This window comes from Orcinus orca, chromosome 2 (genome assembly GCF_937001465.1).
Source record: "Orcinus orca chromosome 2, mOrcOrc1.1, whole genome shotgun sequence".
Classification (NCBI taxonomy): Eukaryota; Metazoa; Chordata; class Mammalia; order Artiodactyla; family Delphinidae; genus Orcinus; species Orcinus orca.
Genome location: NC_064560.1, coordinates 77,155,868 through 77,179,016, shown reverse-complemented (window position 1 = coordinate 77,179,016; position 23,149 = coordinate 77,155,868). Strand labels below are relative to the sequence as shown.

The following is a 23,149-nucleotide window of genomic DNA, read 5'->3' as shown; positions in this document are numbered from 1 at the left end:
GTTCTAATTCTGTGAAAAATGCCATTGGTAATTTGATAGGGATTGCATTGAATCTGTGGATTGCTTTGGGTAGTACAGTCATTTTCTCAATATTGATTTGTCTAATCCAAGAACATGGTATACCACTCCATCTGTTTGTGTTGTCTTTGATTTGTACCATAGTTTTTTAAGCTGTTACCTTTGGAGGAAACTTAATAAAGTTACATGGGATTTCTTTGTATCATTTTTACAAGTTCGTGTGAATCTACAATTATATAATTTTTTAAGTTTAATTAAAAAATTACAATGATTTTCAAAAAATATTCAGAGGAAAGAAAGCCAAATGAAAATTAAATTGATACCTTCTCCACAACATATGAGAGACCAGAGAATAATGACAGTTAAGAGAAAATAACTTTCAAATTGAATTCTATATGTAGGACAACTATATTTTAAGAAAGAAAATGCACCGGAGACATTTTTAGGTTAATAAAAATCTGTGATTTTGGGTGCCAAATGATCCTTACTAAAAGAAATTCTAGGAAGTGGAAGAAGATCCTAGAAGGAAGTTCTGATATAAAAGAATGAAATGAGAGCAAAAATGTTGCAACCATGTTGATAATTCCAAACACACTGAGCACACAAAACAATTTAAAAATTGCCTAATATGTGGGAAGAAAATTAAAGATAAACATGAATTCCTGGACAATTATAGCATGGGATATACCAGAAAGCAGCTGCCTGATTGGAGTTAACATATTCTTATATGCTACATTATGCATTTTGATGGAGTAAAGATTTTATAACTTAATCCTGGCAAGCCTCAAGGAGCCTTCATTATAAGAACTAATGGTAAGCATTCAATATATTTACTTGTGGATCTAAAATGAAAAGGGTGGAAACGAGGGTAGAAGTATAGTGCACAAATGTTAAATACCATGACAGAGCAGAAAGAATTGTACTGATAAGAGGAAGAAGGAGAGAGAAAGGGGAAAATGAAACTAGTCCATTGACTGCTGTAGAGATAGTAGGTAAAAGTCAGAGTAGGGCATTCAAAACAGCCAAACTATCGAAAGGTTAGACAAGAAAAAGTATCACAAACACCAGAACAAAAACACAAAACTCCTTGTACTCCAAAAATGAAATCTAAAAAGAGCAAAGAAGACACACTATACAGAGAAAGTTGAGACCTTGTACCAAAGTAAGTCTTATTGTAAAGGTAAAGGACTTACCTCTTCTATCAAAAGGAAAATATTTTCAAGTAGGTTCATAAAGCAGAACTAAACTCTATGATACAGAAAAAACGCACACAAAAGCCAGTGATCCAAAAAGGCTAAATATAAAGGTATCAGCAAAGATATACCAGGCAAATGAAAACTAGAAGAAAGTAGAGTTTGAAATCCTGACATTGAGTATGGTAACATTCAGGCATAAAAAGATTAAACATGACAAACCACAATGCAAAGCAAAGATACAACAGTTAGAATACCTAGAAATACACCAAAAATTGTGACCATAACCCATGCAAAGTAGAAACTACAGAAGATGAAAGGAGACTGATATAAACGCATACACATTTAAAAACTTTAATATTAGGACAAAATAAGGCAAGAGAACAAAAAGTAAGCAAAGATTAAAAAAAACTAAAAATAATGGTGTAGGTCTTATGATGTATTTTGACATTGCATGCTCATAATTGATAATAGACTTTCTTCTCAAATACACTGGGACCAGCCACAAAATTAATCACATATTAAGTTACTTAGTGATATTAAGAAATATTAGTATATTTATAAAGTAGAAGGTTCATAAGTAACACTCTGATGATAAAACTAGAAATTAAAAACAAAATTTTGAAAAGTCTCTTCTAACTGGAAATTTAAAAATTCTTCTATTAATTAACACAAGGATGAAGGGAGATGCAGAAATTGTCAAAATTTCTAGAAATCAAGGGTAATTTAAAATTACACATAAAAATCTATGGGATACATTTAAGGCACATCAGAAGAAAATTCATATTCTTAAACACATATCAATACAAATGAAAAAAAAGCAAAAAAGGAATTAAATTCCCACTCAAAAATCTAGAAGTAGAACAATGAAATAAACCAAAAGAAAACACAAGGTAAGTAAAATAAAGACAAAAGCAGAATTTAATTGTATATCACATATAAAAACAGTAGATCTAACTAATGAATCAAAATTCTGGGGATTAATAAAATGAATTATACAAGCCACTTAAGAAAAAATAGGGGAACGTACACAAAATAAGAAACAAATTACATATACAGAGAAAACCAAAATGAAGTCACGAAAGACTACTTAGCACACCTTTATTCAATAACATTGAAACATAGATGAAATGGACAATTTCTTGGGGAAATTTCTTGCTGAAATTGACTCCATTAGAGATAGAAAGTTAAGGTCAATTTTCCATGGAAGAAAAAAGAGAACTTTATCAAGAAACTTCTACACATACACACACACATGCACACGCACACGTACACACAAAGAGCCCAGATGTCTTCACAGGGGAATTCTACTAAACTTTTGGAGACCTTAGAATCCCAATTTAAGTAAATTGTTTCAAAATGTAGAAAATGAAGAAAAACTTCCAAGTTTATTTTCAACTGTGTAAGAACTGTTCAATATTAGGAAATTCAATAATATAATTCAGTTATTAATCACCTATGGGGAAAATCATTTGAGTAACTCTATTGTTGCTGAAAATATGATAAATTTCAATACCCATTTCTGATTTGTTTAAAAAAAACTTCAAAATAATTATTTATGGGTATCTCCTTTCTCCTCCTTCTCTTTGTCTCTCTCTCATTGATACCCTAGAGAACTTTCTACTGTAATTTGGAATAAGAAATTTCCTCCACTACTTCCTCTATTCTTTAATTAATTAATTAATTAGTTAATCTTTGGCTGCATTGGGTCTTCGTTGCTGCGCACGAGCTTTCCCTAGTTGCAGGGAGTGGGGACTACTCTTTGCTGGGGTGTGCAGGCCTCTCATTGTGGTGGCTTCTCTTGTTGCAGAGCACGGGCTGTAGGGCACACGAGCTTCAGTAGTTGCAGCACACAGGCTCAGTAGCTGTGGTGCATGGGCTTAGTTGCTCTGCGGCATGTGGGATCTTCCTGGACCAGAGCTCGAATCCATGTCCCCTGCGTTGGCAGGTGGATTCTTAACCACTGCGCCACCAGGGAAGCCCTCCTCTATTCTTTAACATCATACTTAAAGTATTAGCTACTGGAATTAGACAAAGGAGGCATACTGGAGGCATAAAACTGGAGGACGTTGAAATAAATCTACCTCTATTTGTAGATAATGTGATAATAAACTGGAAAACACTAGAGAATCAATGATCAATTAACTCAAACATCAAGGGAATTCAGAAAGCAAGCAGGATATAAAAATAATATAAAAATAACAAACGTTTATATGCATGAATAATAACCAATTAGAGGACACTGTGGAAGAGAAAACACCATTTACCAAAGAAATAAAAAGATAAAGTTCTTACAAACAAACTTAACAAGAAATATTAAAACCTTATATGAAGTACTCATGAACAAATAGAAAAAATATTTCTTGTTATTGTAAAGGACAACTGAACATCATAAAAATGTCGATTCTCCTTAATTTATCCATGTAATAGAACTCCAATAAAACATGAAAAAAGTTTTTTTTTCTGAGGCTGTACAAGTTGAGAATAATGTTAATCTGGAAAAATTAATATGTGAGAATACTTGAAAATACTGACCAAGAAAACTAGGAGCTAACACTGGCCCAAACAGATATTAACACATAGTACAAAGTGTTTATAATTAAAATGGTTATACATATTAGTAGTAAAGCAGCCACTAGAATTAAATGAAAATTCAAAACCAGATCTAGCTACATATAGAAATTTAGTATATGATAAACTATTTAAATCATTACGGCAAAGTTGAACTTTTGAATAAGTAGTGTGGGTAGATCTGGATAACCATCTGGAAAATGTCAAAATAGCATCATGCCTCACATAATACACAAGAATGTACTCCAAATGGATTAGAGATAAAAATGTAAAAAATGATCAGAATAAATCATGAGTGAATTCTTTTATAACTTGAGTGTAGGGGGAAGGTTTACAACTATGTATTTAAATTGAGATGCAATAAAATACTGATAAATTTTACTACAGAAAAGTTTTTAAAATTTGCATGATGCAAAAAATAACAAGCAAATCAAACGAAAAATGACAAGTAGGAAGAAACTATTTGCAACATATACCATGGGAAAATATAAATTCTCAAAATTTGAGGACAAGATATGAAGAAATCTTATAGAAAAATGTGCAAAGGGCATGAAAAGATAACTTGCTAAAATATAAAATGGCCATAAACATTATAAAATGTTCAATATTACTCATAACAGGAAAAATGCAAATTAGAACTATGTTGAGATACCATTTCTCACCTCAGTTCAAAGCAATGATATTTTAATACAGTTAGATCATGTTTTCTAAATATTATTTTTAATTAAAAGAACAAGGGAGAAAGTATGGATTCAAGGGCTGAGAAAAAGAAATTATGAGTGAGCCTGGAAAATCTTCTTGTACAAGAAAGTAAGGACGTGCTCAAAAATACATTGGAGATATGCTAAAAGGAGTCAGGTGTCAGCTTGAAGCGGCCCCTACTGTCTAAATCTTGGATAACTTGAGAATAACAGTAAATAAGAATAGTAATGGACTAAAATGTATTAAGTAAGACAAAATGTCATGAGTCCATACTAAAAATAGTAAGAGAGGAAGAGGGAAAATGCTTCCTCACAATATAATACCAATTCATAAATGCAGAAGAAACAATCGAGTTAGCAAATCTCCATTTTACAACCAGCAGGCAAGAATCACCAATGAAAGCTAAAACTAAAATGGTTAAATATTCTTAAAGAGCTCCCTCCAAAGAATATTTAACAATATAAAATGAAAAAAAGCAACTTCACAGGGGAGAAGGCTGGCAGTTACCAACTTAACCAAGGGATCAACATGACCCATAGTAGGACAAATCAGCATTATGTGCCCCCGACGTGATACTCTGAGAAAAGCAACATTACTTATATTGTATCTCTGCCAAAAATACATAACCTGAATCTGATCAGGAGGAAACAGCAGATAGACTCAATCTGAGCTGCATTCTACAAAATCACTTTCTGCTATGGATATTGTCACGATGTTATGAAAGACCATGAAAGGCCAAGGAACTGCTCTAGATTAAAGGCACACTAAAAGGTCACAATAACTGACAATAATTGTGTCATCTGAATAGGATCTTGGACTATGTGGGGGAAATATTAAAGATGTAAATGGACCAATTAACAAAATTGCTGTAGATTATACTATATGGAAATTTTTGTATTATTCTTATACATTTCTTTTTAAACTTGTGAATATTTCATATTAAGTAGTTTTCGAAGATTGGGGAAACTTTACAAGCTGACTTATATGGAAATGCAAAGAGCCTAGAACAGCCAAAAGAATAAATTCAGAGTACTAAGAAATAAATATTAAGAACAATTTTAAAGCTATAGAAATAAAAAAAACATGGTAATGATGCAAGTTTAGACAAATAGATCAAGAGAACAGAGCTCAGAAAAAAATGCATTCATATATGGTCACCTGATTTATATAAGTTGAGTGGTAAAAAGATGGTGTTTTAAATAAATCATGCTAGAGAAATTGGTTATATCAGTATGGAAGTAAATAAACATTGACTCATAAATAAAATCACACACTAAAGTTAATTAGAAATGAAACCTAGACCTAAAAGGAGCTTTCTTATTAAAGCTTTTAGAAGAAAACATAGTAGACTATTTTTATAACCTCTGGTTAGGCAATGATTTGTTGAATAGGATGCAAAGCAATAATGTTAATAAAAGACACTATTTGCAGAAAGTAAAGGCAAGCCATCAACTGAGAGAAGCTATTCATCACACACATTAAAGGACTCATATCAAGAATACAAGAAGCTTCTATAAACAAAAAGAAGACAAACAGCCTAGTTTAAAAATGGGGAAGAGACTTGAATGACACTTCGTAAAAGAAGATATTTTAATGGCTGGCAAGACTTTGAAAGGAGCTTAATGAAATTAAAACCAGAATGAAATATCAGAATGGCTATAATCAAGAAGAATGACAAGGCCACATTTCACGGCTATGTATGGAGCTCATACAGAGCCAATAGGTGGTAATAGATACCGCTACTTTGGAAATCTCTTTAGTAATGTTTATGATCACTAAACATACACCTTCCCTGTGATCTAAAAAAATTTTTTAGTCAGATAACCAAGAGAAATCAGCACATATGCCCACCAAAAGACATGTACGAATATGTTCATGTCAGCTAAATATTGTGTGCTATACTGAATACCACAGTGAAATACCACGCGCAGAATAAGAAGTAATGGATGCCTGCTACCTGCAGCAACATGGATGCATCTGGACCACATTATGTAGGATGAGAGCCAGCAGTTACATAGAACACACTACACGAGTCTATGTGAGATTCAAGAGCAGGCAAAACCAGTCTGTTGTGATGGAACATGGAATAGTGGTTACCAGGGTCGGTGGTGGCAGTGAAGCTAGCTCAGCACCCGGGAGGGGGCACCGGAAAAATGTTCTGTATCTTAATCTGGACAATAGACACATGTTATTCTTACACATGTGGTATATACATACGTAAAAATTCACTGAGCCATACTTTTAAGATGAGTGCATTTTGTTGTATGTGTATTATCCTTTGATAATAAAATTATTTAAAAGTTGAGAAGAGAAAGTTTTTTTTAAACCACGAAACATCATTATACAATTCAGAAGTAAAGTTTTGAGAGTGGAGGAGATTTTATTCAAACAGAAAACCCAGAAGCAATGAAGAATAAGATCAGCTGATGCAGCAGTTCAGTTTTATTCAGCACCACATCTCGCTAGTTCCTACGCGCCTGTAGGAGGTGAAGTGAGGCCAGGCAAGGAATTCTGAGAGGTATTTCTTGAAGAAGCCGCAAGAGGATCCCTAGCCCAGGCAGTCAGTCTCGCCGCCCACTCGGGCTCCCTCCCTCCTCCTGCCAGACGCAGCGGCCAGCCCAGGTCTTCTTGGGAAACCTTGAGTCTGAATCAAATGTCAGCCCTCGAAACAAACAGCAAGCATAGCTAGAGGATGTTCGATATTCACAGAAGTGCATGTGCTCCAACCCTTACCTGTTTCTTAGGTTACTTTTTATTTACCCTTTCCTGAGAACTTGGGGAATGGAATGCAAATGCCGGGCGCCAAGTGGAACCGAACTGTCAGCTTCTCTACTGCTAAAGATGGAGAGGACAGAGGCAAAAAATAAAATAAAATAAAAAAGGAGAGTGAGCACTGCGCATGCTCCGTAAAGCATTTCTTTCCCCCCCTTCCCTCCCTCCCTTTCTATTTGCTTCCCCCACCCTCCCTCGGTCAAGCTGGGCCAGGCAGGAAAATAAGCCAGAAAGCTTTTCTTTTGAAGATTCTAGATTCTTGACCTTGAATTTTGCTTTCACACTTCTGCCCAGAAAGCTTGCTTTGAATTTGCCTTTCCTCAACTCATTTAGCTTTAAAAAAATAAAATAAAATCTTGTTCCAGGCAGCACCATGGGAAGGGGGGCTTTCTATGGTAAAATGTTCAACTCTATCAAGTTGACCCACTAAGTCTAATAAATGGGGCCAAGTACCAGAAGAGATCATGCTACACTCATTCATGATAACAACAGATTGAAAATATGCAAGAAAGGAAAAGACTAAACAACAAAGGGATGTAAAAAGAACATCACATTTTCTTTCCCACTGTTTGTGTTGTAAAAACTTCATTGGACAGTTCTCACTATACTGATATTTTGCAAAAACATTCAAGTATCAGTCTGTTCTATTACAAACAACTTGTAAGCATTTGTACGCATGCTCAAATAATAAAGAATACAGCAAGGAATCTGAAACTTTGCTCGAAGAACCAAACAATAAATGTTTACTGAGCTCCTATTCATCTGAGAAGTAGTATGGCATAGTGATTAAGAGATGTTGGAGCCTGCTACCTGGGTGTTAACTCCCAGTCCTCAACCTCCTAGCTGTGTGATCTTAGGGAAATGACTTAACTTCTCTGTGTGTTTTCTCCATCTTTGAAATGGGAATAGTATCATGAGAGTTAAAATTAGTTCATTTATATAAAACTTTCACATTAGCCCTGGGCCCCTATTATGTTATCAATGTCTGTTATCTTACCCAAGTTCCTATTACTGTGTTTAAAATTGAGTCATAGATGAATTGTTTCTTTTTACATGCAGTTTTCTTGCAGCGCACATAAGAAGTATGTGGAGACTTGACATATTTCTATAAGCAATTAACGAATGATAAGTCATCATCTAACTGATTTTTTAAAAAATAAATTTATTTATTTATTTTTGGCTGCATCGGGTCTTCATTGCTGCGCATGGGCTTTCTCTAGTTGCAGTGAGTGGGGGCCACTCTTTGTTGCAGTACGCGGGCTTCTCATTGTGGTGGCTTCTCTTGTTGCGAAGCATGGGTTCTAGGTGTGCGGGCTTCAGTAGTTGTGGCATGCAGGCTCAGTAGTTGTGACACACAAGCTTAGTTGCTCCGCAGCATGTGGGACCTTCCCCGACCAGGGCTTGGAACCGGTGTCCCCTGCATTGGCAGGCATATTCTTAACCACTGCACCACCAGGCAAGTCCCCATCTAACTGATTTTTAAAGGGCTCAGTTGCAGTGTGGGATAGAGAAAATGAAAGATTAGGACAGAGTATGATAAAGGCTCATACTCCCCTGAAGCTGGGAGAAGTGTTAAAGGTGTTGAAAGTGGCAGAATGTAGGAATGTTGGAAGTCTTCTTTTTTTTTTTAATATTTTATTTATTTATTTATTTATTATTTTTTACATCTTTATTGGAGTATAATTGCTTTACAATGGTGTGTTAGTTTCTGCTTTATAACAAAGTGAATCAGTTATACATATACATATGTTCCCATATCTCTTCCCTCTTGTGTCTCCCTCCCTCCTACCCTCCCTATCCCACCCCTCCAGGCAGTCACAAAGCACCGAGCTGATCTCCCTGTGCTATGAGCTGATCTCCCTGTGCTATGCGGCTGCTTCCCACTAGCTATCTACCTTACGTTTGGTAGTGTATAGGGTAAGCTGTGACAAAGAGAGAGAGAGGCATGGAAGTCTTCATAGTGTCAGGACCTGAGTGAGAGAGCTGTGGAAGGCAGGGGAGGATGTCAGAAGGAGTCCTGGGAAGAAATGAGCTGGAGCGAGCTCAAGGCGACACAGAGACAGATAGAGACAGGAAGATGGCAATGCAAAGAAGGCCACAGCTCCACTGTTAATATATATATATCCTCATCACTAACAACTTCACTCTACTTCATGACCACGTTCATGTTGTTGAACCCAGAAATAAGAGGGAAACACCAGGCAATTTTCAACTTACCCTTGCATATATCCTGTGAACAAAGCTGTTTGACAATATATTAAAGAAACATCACATCTTTATAATTCTATGAATAGTAGTTCAAAATAAAAAAATACTTAATAAGAACTATCTTTTTTTCTCCAATATAAAAGCCAACTTCTTAGTGGATGTACTCTAAGGTACTCTGACACTGTAATTCTTATATGGTGAAAGACTAACATTCTTAATGATTATTACTAATGAAAACATAAATGCAATTTTCAGTCTGTGAGTCTTTGAAAAGCTATTGAATGAAGTGCGCTTCATAGTTCAACCACATGGAACGTCTTTTGCTCTTTTATCTAGGTAGGGATCTTTGTCTCCTACCTTCAACACCTTTTTTCACCACTGCTGTTTATTGGTATATATTAGTCTCTGTGTGCGAAAGGTACACATCGGGGGTGCTTTTTTCCAAATACTCCCCAGCAAGCCACTTTTCCTTGCAGAATCTCAGCAGTGTGCGGAAGGGGTTCAGTCGATTTAGCACAACGTGTGCGAAGGAAGGGCTTCTCAGCAGACCGTCTCGCTCCTTCGCCAGGGTGCCTAGGTAGGGACGCTCTGGGAGGTCAGGGAGCGCGGAGAACCGCTACCTAGTGTTGAATTGCGGGGAGGAGGGCATCCCGTCGGGATCGAGGGCTCTTTTTGGACTACCGGGTGCCTATTCCGGGCCCTCCCTCAGGCTCTCGGAGGGATCCCTGAGCCTCCCCGCCCCCGCCCCCGCCCCCGCCCCCGCCGGGCCCCGCCCCCTTCCTGGCTCAAACTAAGGGTCCTTTCAAACCTAGCTTTCTTCGCCTCGCGCGTTGTCAAACGTGTAATTGGGGGAACTCCACCCAGCCGGGGCCTCCTCGGAGTCGCTGCCAGAGTAGCGGCCGCCTCCCCGCCCCCACCCCGGAGCGCACGGCGGCCGCACAGCGCGCGCAGAGCCCACCGCCCTGGCAGCGGCGCGCGGCGCGGCTCGCGGCTCAGGGCGGGGTGGGCTGCTGCGGGCCGCGGGTCTTCTGGGCCAGGGACCGCCCGCAGCCACCTGCTCCCGCCTGCTGGCTGCGCGGACCTGGCGCCGGTGCGCGGGCGGGGGCTGTGCGCCGCGGGGATCGGGTGTCCCGCGTGAGCCAGGCGGAGCCGCGCGCAGACCCGCCGGCCGTCGGGGGCGCGGCCGGCCGCCAGAGCCCGCACCTGTCCCGCCGCGGCGGCCCGGCACCCGAGTCGCGCCACGTTCGGCGACATCGGAGGCAGCGAGGGCACGGAGAACCGGCGGAGGCGAGGCCCGCGACCCGGAGGAAGCCGCGCGCGGCCCGAGGCCTCGGACCCTGAGCCCCACGTTCCACGGCACCATGGCCCCAAAGCTGCTGTTGCTCCTCTGCCTGTTCTCGGGCTTGCACGCACGGTAAGTGGCGCCCGGGCTCCGCATCTCCGGAGGCTCCGAGACTGGAGGGAGGGCGGCGGGGGGCGCTGTCCCCCGGCCCCAAGTCGCCGGCGCGCCTCGCCGTCCGTCGTCTGGGCTGCGGCATATCCTGCCAGGGCCGCGGGGAGGAGACGGGAAGTCGGCCGGCACCCTACCTGTCCCATCTACCCCGGACATGGCCATCTGCCTCTCCGGGCTGGGCGACTGCAGCCTTCTCTGCAGCCTGAAACATGGGGACTCTGAGATTAATGGGCTCTTCTCCTGAAGCTTTTAGGATCTGGTGGTTTTGAGGGGTTTTGAAAACCAACATCATAGGGGAAAGCCTGTGTCTACCTCCTACCCCTCCCCCAAGTGTTTCAGCGCTGTGCGCGCGCGCGCGCACACACACACACAGCACACACAGCAACATTCTGTATCATTTTCATCACTGAAATTTCCCAAGACCCAGGAGTTAGGGTTTCCTACCTGCCCAGTTTAAACCGGTCTTTGTGAGGAGCAGCCGGGCTGGAGGCAGGTGGAGGAGGACTGGGGCAAGGTGGAAAGCTGAGAGCCCTGCTTCTCAGAAAGGATTTTCTTCCCAGGTCCTGCGAGCACACGCACAGTACACATATGCACCCCTTCTACATGAGCCACTTTCACACACGGGAGCATGCACAAACCTACCCCTATAAAGCAAGCATGTTGACATTGATAATGTTATCTACCTAGTAACTGTAAGAAATTACCTCACCATAGATACCCCAACCTTCCTCCCAGGACAACAACCACCTAATGGGAGCTTAGAAATGCTCCAGGAAGAGATGAAGATGGCTCATGAGGGTGGAAAGACAGTGAGACCAGAGGGGTTAAACACTGTTGCTGTGAATATAACTGGAGATTCTGGGTTTGGTTCCTTTAATTCTGTCTCGGGCTAGATCTGTAGCCCAGAACTTGAAGACTGCCCTGTGCTTTACAAATTAGAGCAACTCCCTTCCTCCCATCCTGCTCACCACCCCAAGAATCTCAGGGCATCCCTACCCCCAAAACACTTTTGTTTTGACACCATCTTCATTTCCTAGATCTGGGAGCTAGAAAACTAGAGAGCCTTCCTGTGGGCTATAAACCCTGCAGTTGTTAATAGGCAATACCTGGAGGTCTTGCATGTTCATTCACATTTGTGAAGTACCAAAGAACTAGGAAGGTACATTAACAAATCCTACAAGACGTGAATGTGAATGGGTCATAGTTCTCCCTCCCTACCTTTGACAGACCCTGAGGAAGAAAGTCCTGGCCCTCCCCACCGCACACTGCTGGTCTTTGCTAAGAGTTGAGAGTGAGAAAGGCAGATTGTGTGTGCTGGGGAAGGCAGACTCATGGCAGCTCTTCCAATCAGGCTGCACACTCCTTGGGCCTTCAACTGAAGTTTCTTCCTGTCTAAGGAGCTAGCTGGGAAGGGAGATAGGAGTGCACTCTCTGAGGTTGATCATGCCTGGATGTATCTCTTTTTAGAAGCAGACAACACCAGGCACAATGTGGAGGTCCCAGGTCATATACAGATCTGAGGTTATATCTAATCGACCTTCCTATTGCCACCGACTGGATGCAGTGACCTGCAGTTCAGGGTTAGATAATCAGCTGTTTATAGATACATGTTAGAAGGAAACCCGCTATTGTCTTCATTACTTTATGTGCTTAGTAGGAAGGTATCTGGGTGGCTAACTTGAAGTGCTCAGGTGTCTAGGGATTCCCAAACACACATACAATCTCTGGGGATTCTTCATCCTTTCATTTTGCCAAGGCAGGTGTAACAGCTTTAATATGTTCTATGTCTGGGTTGATTCCATGGCCTTGATAATAGAGGTTGCATATCAGTTGAAAAAAATCCAAGTTTTAAACTAATTTTGTTGCTGTATACCTCTCCTTTGAAAGTGTCTTTGCTCTTTGAATGGGTTTTACAGACATGTAAAGTAATCTGATGTCCAGCATCACCTTTCAAAACTGTTATTAAGTCTGAGAGGGTTCTCATTTGCACTCTGGCATGCCTTCCTGGTGTTGAAGAGCCCTAGAGAAGGCTCTGACAGTTGTGCTCCATGGTGATGGCTTGGCAGCTCCGTGGAGAGAAAATAACCCATTCTGACACCTATGGAGGAGCTTATTCTACATTAAAACACATTAAGTCACACCTGGACCTTGGTGATACCATAAGCAGATGGCTAACTGCTTTCTGAGGTTTAGGAGCTCCTTTTTATGTTTATAGATACATCCAACTTTGTCTCTGTCCTTGTAGCTGAAGAGAATATGTAAGACATGAAAATACTATATGATGGCTGAGCTGTCACTACATCACCAATTTGTTTTTAAGAAAAATGTAATGATGGTGTTTAGGACCCAACAATCCTGATAACATAACACTGATGAAGATTATATATAACCCACTTAGAATTTAGAAAAATAGAACATTTTTGTTTTATTCACGTTCTGGTGAGTCCCTGAGATTGGGTTTTCATCAAAGGGAGGATTTTCCTTTGGGCTGGTGGTCCGGCACTAGCACTGGGAAGCTTCGATTTCATTCTCTGAAGTCCTGCAGCAAACTGACATGGCATCAAGATTGGGAGGAGCCCAGTGTCGGCCCAGAGCATCGCTGCCTGTGTGCTGCCCGCTGTCCCCCCCAACCCAGCCACAGAGCCACGAGTGTCCCATTTTTACCTCCCGAAGGGGAAGGGGCAGGAGAGGATGCTGCAGCTGTTCCTTTCTTTGTCTCCTCCCTCACCTACACTGAGCTAAGAAGCTTACGCAATTTCAGGAAAACCCTCTCATCACCACTTGACTGCTAGAGGGAGAATTAGTCTCATAATACCTGTTATTGACATAGCTCAAAGTATTTTTCAGAAACTAAGGCTGTGTATACAGAAAACTGATGAAGAGTTAGTGTGCTCCTTCTGTGAACATATGAGTGTTGGGGCAAGAGAAGATACAGGGCATGGAGAGCATGGTCTGGTCTGTGCTGGTGAGCTGTCTCTGGGGATGAGGGAGGGGAGGGGAGGGGAAGAGACAGACAGCAGAGGAAGAGAGGACCGCACTGTGGGCGAGTTGGAAGGAGTCCTGAGGATGCTGTATGTGATCCTCCCAGGTGATCTGTCTCTCTGTCCATAGTCTCCCAAGTGTTTTTGCTGTGGACTGAATTGCCAGGTCCTGTGGGCAATGGTTGGCTCCCAGCAATCCATGTCCTGCAGAACCTGCTTCCACCCACTTTTTTGTAAGATGATAAAATTAACATTCCTGACAATGTTCCTGATAAAATATTCTGCATTTAAAATTCTGTAGTGTTATTTATAAAACATCAGGCTTACAAATAATGAAATGAAGTATATCAGTTCTTGAATATGTGTCCCAAATTTTACAAGTTCCTATTGATGGTGAATATTCAGTGTGAAAAAAATCCACGGCAACTTATAGTTCCTATGGATGATTTATTCTAAACTTCCAGTCAAGAAATAGAATTATAGTTTAATATCAGCCAAGGAAAAAATTAAAAGATGTCAATCTTTGAGATATATGCCATATATTTATTATCAAAACTTCATGTAAGTGTATATATTCATATAGGACTAGACTGACACTGTTCTGATCTATGTTAAGGCTAGTTAACACTCATAAAAAGACTCATGTACATATGACACATACATAGATTATACAGATGTTATATATTATAGTTACATGTTATATTATGTAAGTATATATATATGATTCTGAGGCGTTAGACAAAGTAGAGATAATAAACTTTAAAAAGTTTATTCTTTTCATTTATTTCATGTTCATTACAGATAATTTAGACCATTCTAAAAACTAACTTAAAGACACACGTCCCAGAACACAACTGCCCTGAGATGTTGTTGCCATTTTGGCTCCCATCTGGGAAGCTAATCAGAAATGAGCTCATACTCAGGACAAATAAACCTCAATGCAATTTTCTGTTCTATATTTTGTTCTCTTTTGTGAAGAAAAAAAGTCATTACGGTACACCCACTGACAAGCCATAAAGGAAGAAGGTTGCTTGTTTGTGTGATGAGCTTTTTTGCCCCGGTAAATGGCAGGCCCCCTGGAAGTGCTACTTTGAAGAGAAGACTCTGCTCTTTTCAGGCCTGGATGGCTGTGTTGCTGAGATGGCCTCACTCACTAAGGAAGCTAGCTTGTCATTTTGAGACCTCTCCATTCGAGTACTCCTGTGAGCATGTATCACCCAGGAGAGGCGCCTGTCAGGCTCAGCCCTGCTCAGGAGAGACTCAGATATGCTCAGCGTTCATTTGGACACATTTATTAAAGGGCCAAATGGTAAAGACATATTAGAAAGGTTTTAATTTTTAATGTCTGTATTAGCCTGCTCTGTAAGAGATGAATCAGTTTGTGTGGTAGGAGGCATGTAAAATCACCAGAGGGTGTTTACCAACCAATATCGCTGTTCGTTGGCACCCCACATGGGTGCTGGCCAAGCATACCACCTCCTCGTATCCCTGTGTCTGCCTAGACCAAAGGTGCTAGTCTCCATGAGAAGCACAGAGTCAGATTCAACAATTTTCAGTGAGTGCATTCTGAAGAAGCTGTTCTTACCTTCAACTAAAATGAGGTCTTGGCAGTGGGGAGTGGAAACAGCAAGATGTTTGTGCCTTGACCTTCAGAGGTTCTCAAGGTTGATCCAAGGAAGGCTGACTCTGCTGGTTGGCCTTCATGCATTGAGTTATTATGATGTCTATGGTTTAACATGGACATGGAATCATTTTGTGACATTTAATGAAAACATCATGCTATGTTAATAGTACTATCATTCTTGTTGGATTCTTTCTTATTTGTGTTTTGTTTTACTTTTTTAATTTTAGAGATAATCTATTGGTTGGGATGAGTGTACTAGGGCCTTTCTACCTATTTCAGTGGTGCTTGGGTGAGCCAAAGCTTGACACTTCCTGGAGCCATTGCTACAACTTATATGTCATACTTTGTGCCATAATTACAGATCCAGAAAGGTGGAAGAGGATGAATATGAAGATTCTTCATCAAACCAAAAGTGGGTCTTGGCTCCAAAATCCCAAGATACAGATGTGACTCTTATTCTCAACAAGTTGCTGAGAGAATATGATAAGAAGCTGAGGCCTGATATTGGAAGTGAGTGTTGATGTTTGTTATTCCAGTAGGAAACATACTGTAATATATTTTTAAAGTTTTTATTTTAAATAATTATAAAATCACAGGAAGTTGCAAAGGTAGTGCAGTCACACAATTCGTGGGTATCAAACCAGGAGTTGACATTGGTACAGTATGTGTACGTGGCTCCACATCATCTTGTCATGTGTGGATCTGTGTAATGACCACTATAATTGAGATGCAGAACTGTTTTATCACCATGAAGATTCCCCTCCTCCAAAATTTCTAACCCATCAGCCACTAATTTGGTGTCTATTTCCGTATTTTTGTCATTTTGAGAATGTTGCGTATGTGCACTCATTCAGTACGTGACCTTTTGAGATTGGCTTTTCTTCCCTCAGCAAAATGATTTTGAGATCCATTCAAGTTGTTGCCTGTATCAGTAGTTTGCTTTTTTTATTGCTAAGCAATCTTCCATGGTATGGATAGACAAAAGTTTGATTAATGTTTATTGAGGAACATTTTGGTTGTTTCCAGGTTTTGACTATTACAAATAAATGACTGTGTGCATTTCTATGCAGGTAATTTGCATGGACATAAGATTTTATTCTCTGGGATAAATGCCCAGGAGTACGATTGCTAGGTCCTATGATAAATGTTGGTTTAATTATTTTTAAGAAACTGTCAAACTCTTTTCCAAACTTTCTGTACCATTTTCTATCCCAACATCACTATGTGAGAGATCTTCACCAGCAATTGGTATTGTCACTATTTTTTTATTAACATCTTTATTGGGGTATAATTGCTTTACAATGGTATGTTAGTTTCTGCTTTATAACAAAGTGAATCAGTTATACATATACATATGTTCCCATATCTCTTCCCTCTTACATCTCCCTCCCTCCCACCCTCCCTATCCCACCCCTCCAGGCGGTCACAAAGCACCGAGCTGATATCCCTGTGCTATGCGGCTGCTTCCCACTAGCTATCTACCTTACATTTGGTAGTGTATATATGTCCATACCTCTCTCTTGCTTTGTCACAGCTCACCCTTCCCCCTCCCCATATCCTCAAGTCCGTTCTCCAGTAGGTCTGTGTCTTTATTCCTGTCTTACCCCTGGGTTCTTCATGACATATTTTTTTCCCTAAATTCCATATATATGTGTTAGCATACGGTATTTGTCTTTCTCTTTCTGACTTAATTCACTCTGTATGACAGATTCTAGGTCTATCAACCTCATTACAAATAGCTCAATTTTGTTTCTTTTTATGACTGAGTAATATTCCATTGTATATATGTGCCACATCTTCTTTATCCATTCATCCGATGACGGGCACTTAGGTTGTTTCCATCTCTGGGCTATTGTAAATAGAGCTGCAATGAACATTTTGGTACATGACTCTTTTTGAATTTTGGTTTTCTCAGGGTATATGCCCAGTAGTGGGATTGCTGGGTCATATGGTAGTTCTATTTATAGTTTTTTAAGGAACCTCCATACTGTTCTCCATAGGGGCTGTACACATTCCCACCAGCAGTGCAGGAGTGTTCCCTTTTCTCCACACCCTCTCCAGCATTTATTGTTTCTAGATTTTTTGATGATGACCATTCTGACTGGTGTGAGATGATATCTCATTGTAGTTTTGATTTGCATTTCCCTATTGATTAATGATGTTGAGCATTCTTTCATGTGTTTGTTGGCAGTCTGTATATCTTCTTTAGAGAAATGTCTATTTAGGTTTTCTGCCCATTTTTGGATTGGGTTTTTTGTTTTTCTGTTATTGAGCTGCATGAGCTGCTTGTAAATTTTGGAAATTAATCCTTTGTCAGTTGCTTCATTTGCAAATATTTTCTTCCATTCTGAGGGTTGTCTTTTGGTTTTATTTATGGCTTCCTCTGCTGTGCAAAAGCTTTGAAGTTTCATTAGGTCCCATTTGTTTATTTTTATTTCCATTTCTCTAGGAGGTGGGTCAAAAAGGATCTTGCTGTGATTATGTCATAGAGTGTTCTGCCTCTGTTTTCCTCTAAAAGTTTGAGAGTTTCTGGCCTTACATTTAGGTCTTCAATCCATTTTGAGCTTGTTTTTGTGTATGGTGTTAGGGAGTGATCTAATCTCATACTTTTACATGTACCTGTCCAGTTTTCCCAGCATCACTTACTGAAGAGGCTGTCCTTGCTCCACTGTACATTCCTGCCTCCTTTATCAAAGATAAGGTGACCATATTTGCGTGGGTTTATCTCTGGGCATTCTATCCTGTTCCATTGATCTATCTTTCTGTTTTTGTGCCAGTACCAAACTGTCTTGATTACTGTAGCTTTGTAGTATAGTCTGACAGGGAGCCTGATTCTTCCAGCTCCGTTTTTCGTTCTCAAGATTTCTTTGGCTATTCGGGGTCTTTTGTGTTTCCACACAAATTGTGAAATTTTTTGTTCTAGTTCTGTGAAAAATGCCAGTGGTAGTTTGATAGGGATTGCATTGAATCTATAGATTGCTTTGGGTAGTAGAGTCATTTTCACAATGTTGATTCTTCCAATCCAAGAACATGGTATATCTCTCCATCTGTTTGTATCATCTTTAATGTCTTTCATCAGTGTCTTATAATTTTATGCATACAGGTCTTTTGTCTCCTTAGGTAGGTTTATTCCTAGATATTTTATTCTTTTTGTTGCAATGGTAAATGGGAGTGTTTTCTTGATTTCACTTTCGGATTTTTCATCATTAGTATATAGGAATGCCAGAGATTTCTGTGCATTAATTTTGTATCCTGCTACTTTACCAAATTCATTGATTAGCTCTAGTAGTTTTCTGGTAGCATCTTTAGGATTCTCTGTGTATAGTATCATGTCATCTGCAAACAGTGACAGCTTTACTTCTTCTTTTCTGATTCGGATTCCTTTTATTTCCTTTTCCTCTCTGATTGCTGTGGCTAAAACATCCAAAACTATATTGAATAAGAGTGGTGAGAGTGGGCAACCTTGTCTTGTTCCTGATCTTAGTGGAAATGCTTTCAGTTTTTCACCTTTGAGGATGATGTTGGCTGTGGGTTTGTCATATATGGCCTTTATTATGTTGAGGAAAGTTCCCTCTATGCCTACTTTCTGCAGGGTTTTCATCATATATGGGTGTTGAATTTTGTCAAAAGATTTCTCTGCATCTATTGAGATGATCATATGGTTTTTCTCCTTCAATTTGTTAATGGTTTATCACATTGATTGATTTGCGTATATTGAAGAATCCTTGCATTCCTGGAATAAACCCCACTTGATCATGGTGTATGATCCTTTTAATGTGCTGTTGGATTCTGTATGCTAGTAGTTTGTTGAGGATTTTTGCATCTATGTTCATCAGTGATATTGGCCTGTAGTTTTCTATCTTTGTGACATCCTTGTCTGGTTTTGGTATCAAGGTGATGGTGGCCTCGTAGAATGAATTTCGGAGTGTTCCTCCCTCTGCTATATTCTGGAAGAGTTTGAGAAGGACAGGTGTTAGCTCTTCTCTAAATGTTTGATAGAATTCACCTGTGAAGCCATCTGGTCCTGGGCTTTTGTTTGTTGGAAGATTTTTAATCACAGTTTCAATTTCAGTGCTTGTGATTGGTCTGTTCATATTTTCTATTTCTTCCTGATTCAGTCTTGGCAGGTTGTGCATTTCTAAGAATTTGTCCATTTCTTCCTGGTTGTCCATTTTATTGGCATAGAGTTGTTTGTAGTAATCTCTCATGATCTTTTGTATTTCTGCAGTGTCAGTTGTTACGTCTCCTTTTTCATTTCTAATTCTATTGATTTGAGTCTTCTCCCTTTTTATCTTGATGAGTCTGGCTAACGGTTTATCTATTTTGTTTATCTTCTCAAAGAACGAACTTTTAGTTTTATTGATCTTTGCTATTGTTTCCTTCATTTCTTTTTCATTTATTTCTGATCTGATTTTTATGATTTCTTTCCTTCTGCTAACTTTGGGGATTTTTTGTTCTTCTTTCTCTAATTGCTTTAGGTGCAGGTTAGGTTGTTAATTCGAGATGTTTCCTCTTTCTTAAGGTGGGCTTGTATAGCTGTAAACTTCCCTCTTAGAACTGCTTTTGCTGCATCCCATAGGTTTTGGGGTGTCAAGTCTCCATTGTCATTTGTTTCTAGGTATTTTTTAATTTCCTCTTTGATTTCTTCAGTGGTCACTTCGTTATTATGTAGTGTATTGTTTAGCCTCCATGTGTTTGTAGTTTTTACAGATCTTTTCCTGTAATTGATATCTAGTCTCATGGCATTGTGGTCGGAAAAGATACTTGATACAATTTCAATTGTCTTAAATTTACCAAGGCTTGATTTGTGACCCAAGATATGATCTATCCTGGAAAATGTTCCCTGAGCACTTGAGAAAAATGTGTATTCTGTTGTTTTTGGGTGGAGTGCCCTATAAATATCAATTAAGTCCTTGTTTAATGTATCATTTAAAGCTTGTGTTTCCTTATTTATTTTCATTTTGGATGATCTGTCCATTTTTGAAAGTGGGGTGTTAAAGTCCCCTACTCTGATTGTGTTACTGTCGATTTCCCCTTTTATGGCTGTTAGTATTTGCCTTATGTATTGAGGTGCTCCTATGTTGGGTGCATAAATATTTACAATTGTTATATCTTCTTCTTGGTTCGCTCCCTTGATCATTATGTAGTGTCCTTCTTTGTCTCTTCTAATAGTCTTTATTTTCAAGTCTCTTTTTTCTGATTTGAGAATTGCTACTCCAGCTTTCTTTTGGTTTCCATTTACATGTAATATCTTTTTCCATCCCCTTACTTTCAGTCTGTATGTGTCTCTAGGTCTGAAGTGGGTCTCTTGTAGACAGCATATATATGGGTCTTGTTTTTGTATCCATTCAGCCAATCTGTGTCTTTTCGTGGGAGCATTTAATCCATTTACATTTAAGGTAATTATCGATATGTATGTTCCTATTCCCATTTTCTAAATTGTTTTGGGTTTGTTTTTATAGGTCTTTTCCTTCTCTTGTGTTTCTTGCCTAGAGAAGGTCCTTTAGCATTTGTTGTAAAGCTGGTTTGGTGGTGCTGAACTCTCTCAGCTTTTGCTTGTCTGTAAAGGTTTTTATTTCTCCATCAAATCTGAATGAGATCCTTGCTGGGTAGATCATCTTGGTTGTTGGTTTTTCTCCTTCATCACTTTAAATATGTCCTGCCAGTCCCTTCTGGCTTGCAGAGTTTCTGCTGAAAGATCAGCTGTTAACCTTATGGGGATTCACTTGTGTGTTATTTGTTGTTTTTTCCCTTGGTGCTTTTAATATGCTTTCTTTGTATTTAATTTTTGACAGTTTGATTAATATGTGTCTTGGCGTATTTCTCCTTGGATTTATCCTGTATGGGACTCAGTGTGCTTCCTGGACTTGATTAACTATTTCCTTTCCCATATTAGGGAAGTTTTCAACTGTAATCTCTTCAAATATTATCTCAGTCCCTTCTTTTTCTCTTCTTCTTCTGGAAACCCTATAATTCAAATGTTGGTGTGTTTAATGTTGTCCCAGAGGTCTCTGAGACTGTCCTCAGTTCTTTTCATTCTTTTTTCTTTATTCTGCTCTGCAGTAGTTATTTCAACTATTTTATCTTCCCGGACACTTATCCGTTCTTCTGCCTCAGTTATTCTGCTATTTATCCCATCTAGAGTATTTTTCATTTCTTTTATTGTGTTGTTCATCATTGTTTGTTTCATCTTTAGTTATTCTAGGTCCTTGTTAAATGTTTCTTGCATTTTGTCTATTCTATTTCCAAGATTTTGGATTATCTGTACTATCATTATTCTGAATTCTTTTTCAGGTAGACTGCCTATTTCCTCTTCATTTGTTAGGTCTGGTGTGTTTTTGTCTTGCTTCTTCATCTGCTGTGTGTTTTTCTGTCTTCTCATTTTGCTTATCTTACTGTGTTTGGAGTCTCCTTTTTGCAGGCTGCAGGTTCCTAGTTCCCGTTGTTTTTGATGTCTGTCCCCAGTGGCTAAAGTTGGTTCAGTGCGTTGTGTAGGCCTCCTGGTGGAGGGGACTAGTGCCTGTGTTCAGGTGGATGAGGCTGGATCTTGTCTCCCTGGTGGGCAGGTCCACGTCTTGTGGTGTGTTTTGGGGTTTCTGTGGACTTATTATGATTTTAGGCAGCCTCTCTGCTAAAGGGTGGGGTTGTGTTCCTGTCTTGCTAGTTGTTTGGCATAGGGTGTCCAGCACTGTAGCTTGCTGGTCATTGAGTGAAGCTGGCTGCTGGTGTTGAGATGGAGATCTCTGGGAGATTTTCGCCATTTGATATTATGTGGAGCTGGGAGGTCTCTTGTGGACCAGTGTCCTGAAGTGGGCTCTCCCACCTCAGAGGCACAGCACTGACTCCTGGCTGGAGCACCAAGAGCCTTTCATCCACTGGCTCAGAATAAAAGGGAGAAAAAGTAGAGAGAAAGAATTAGTAGAAGTAGGAAGAAAGAATGAACGAAAGAAAGAAAGAAAGAAAGAAAGGAGGGAAGGAAGGAAGAAAGAAAGAAAGAAAGAAGGAAAGAAGGAAAGATAGAAAGAAAGAAGGGAGGGAGGGATGGTGGGAGGGAGGGATGGTGGGAGGGAGGAAGGAAGGAAGGAAGGAGGGAAGGAAGGAAAAAAGAAAGAAAGAAAGAAGATAAAGTAAAATAAAATAAAGTAAAATATAATCAAGTTATTAAATGAGAAATAATTATTAAGAAAAAAAACAAAAAAACGGACAGATAGAACCTTAAGACAAATGGTGGAAGCAAAGCTATACAGACAAAATCTCACACGGAAGCATACACATATACACTCACAAAAAGAGGAAAAGGGGAAAAAATCATAAATCTTGCTTTCAAAGTCCACCTCCTCAATTTGGGATGATTCGTTGTCTAAAGGAGGGAAGGAAGGAAGGAAGGAAGGAAAGAAAGAAAGAGAGAAAGAAAGAAAGAAAGAAGATAAAGTAAAATAAAATAGTTATTAAAATTAAACTTAATTATTAAGAAAAAAAATTAAAACAAAAACAGATGGATAGAACCCTAGGACAAATGGTGGAAGCAAAGGTATACAGACAAAAATCTCACACAGAAGCATACACATAAATACTCACAAAGAGAGGAAAAGGGGAAAAACTCATAAATCTTGCTCTCAAAGTCCAC

General features: G+C 39.5%; 1 protein-coding gene across 1 annotated transcript in view; it reads left to right on the top strand.

Moving 5' to 3' along the window:
• Positions 1–9,772: 9,772 nt before the first annotated feature.
• The window catches only part of GABRG3 (gamma-aminobutyric acid type A receptor subunit gamma3), a 469,101-nt gene continuing 455,724 nt past the window's right edge, over positions 9,773–23,149 (top strand). Inside the window, 3 exon segments of the mRNA XM_049705846.1 lie at positions 9,773–9,800; positions 10,389–10,878; positions 15,884–16,032. Of these exon segments, the coding sequence (XP_049561803.1) occupies positions 9,773–9,800; positions 10,389–10,878; positions 15,884–16,032 (667 nt within the window).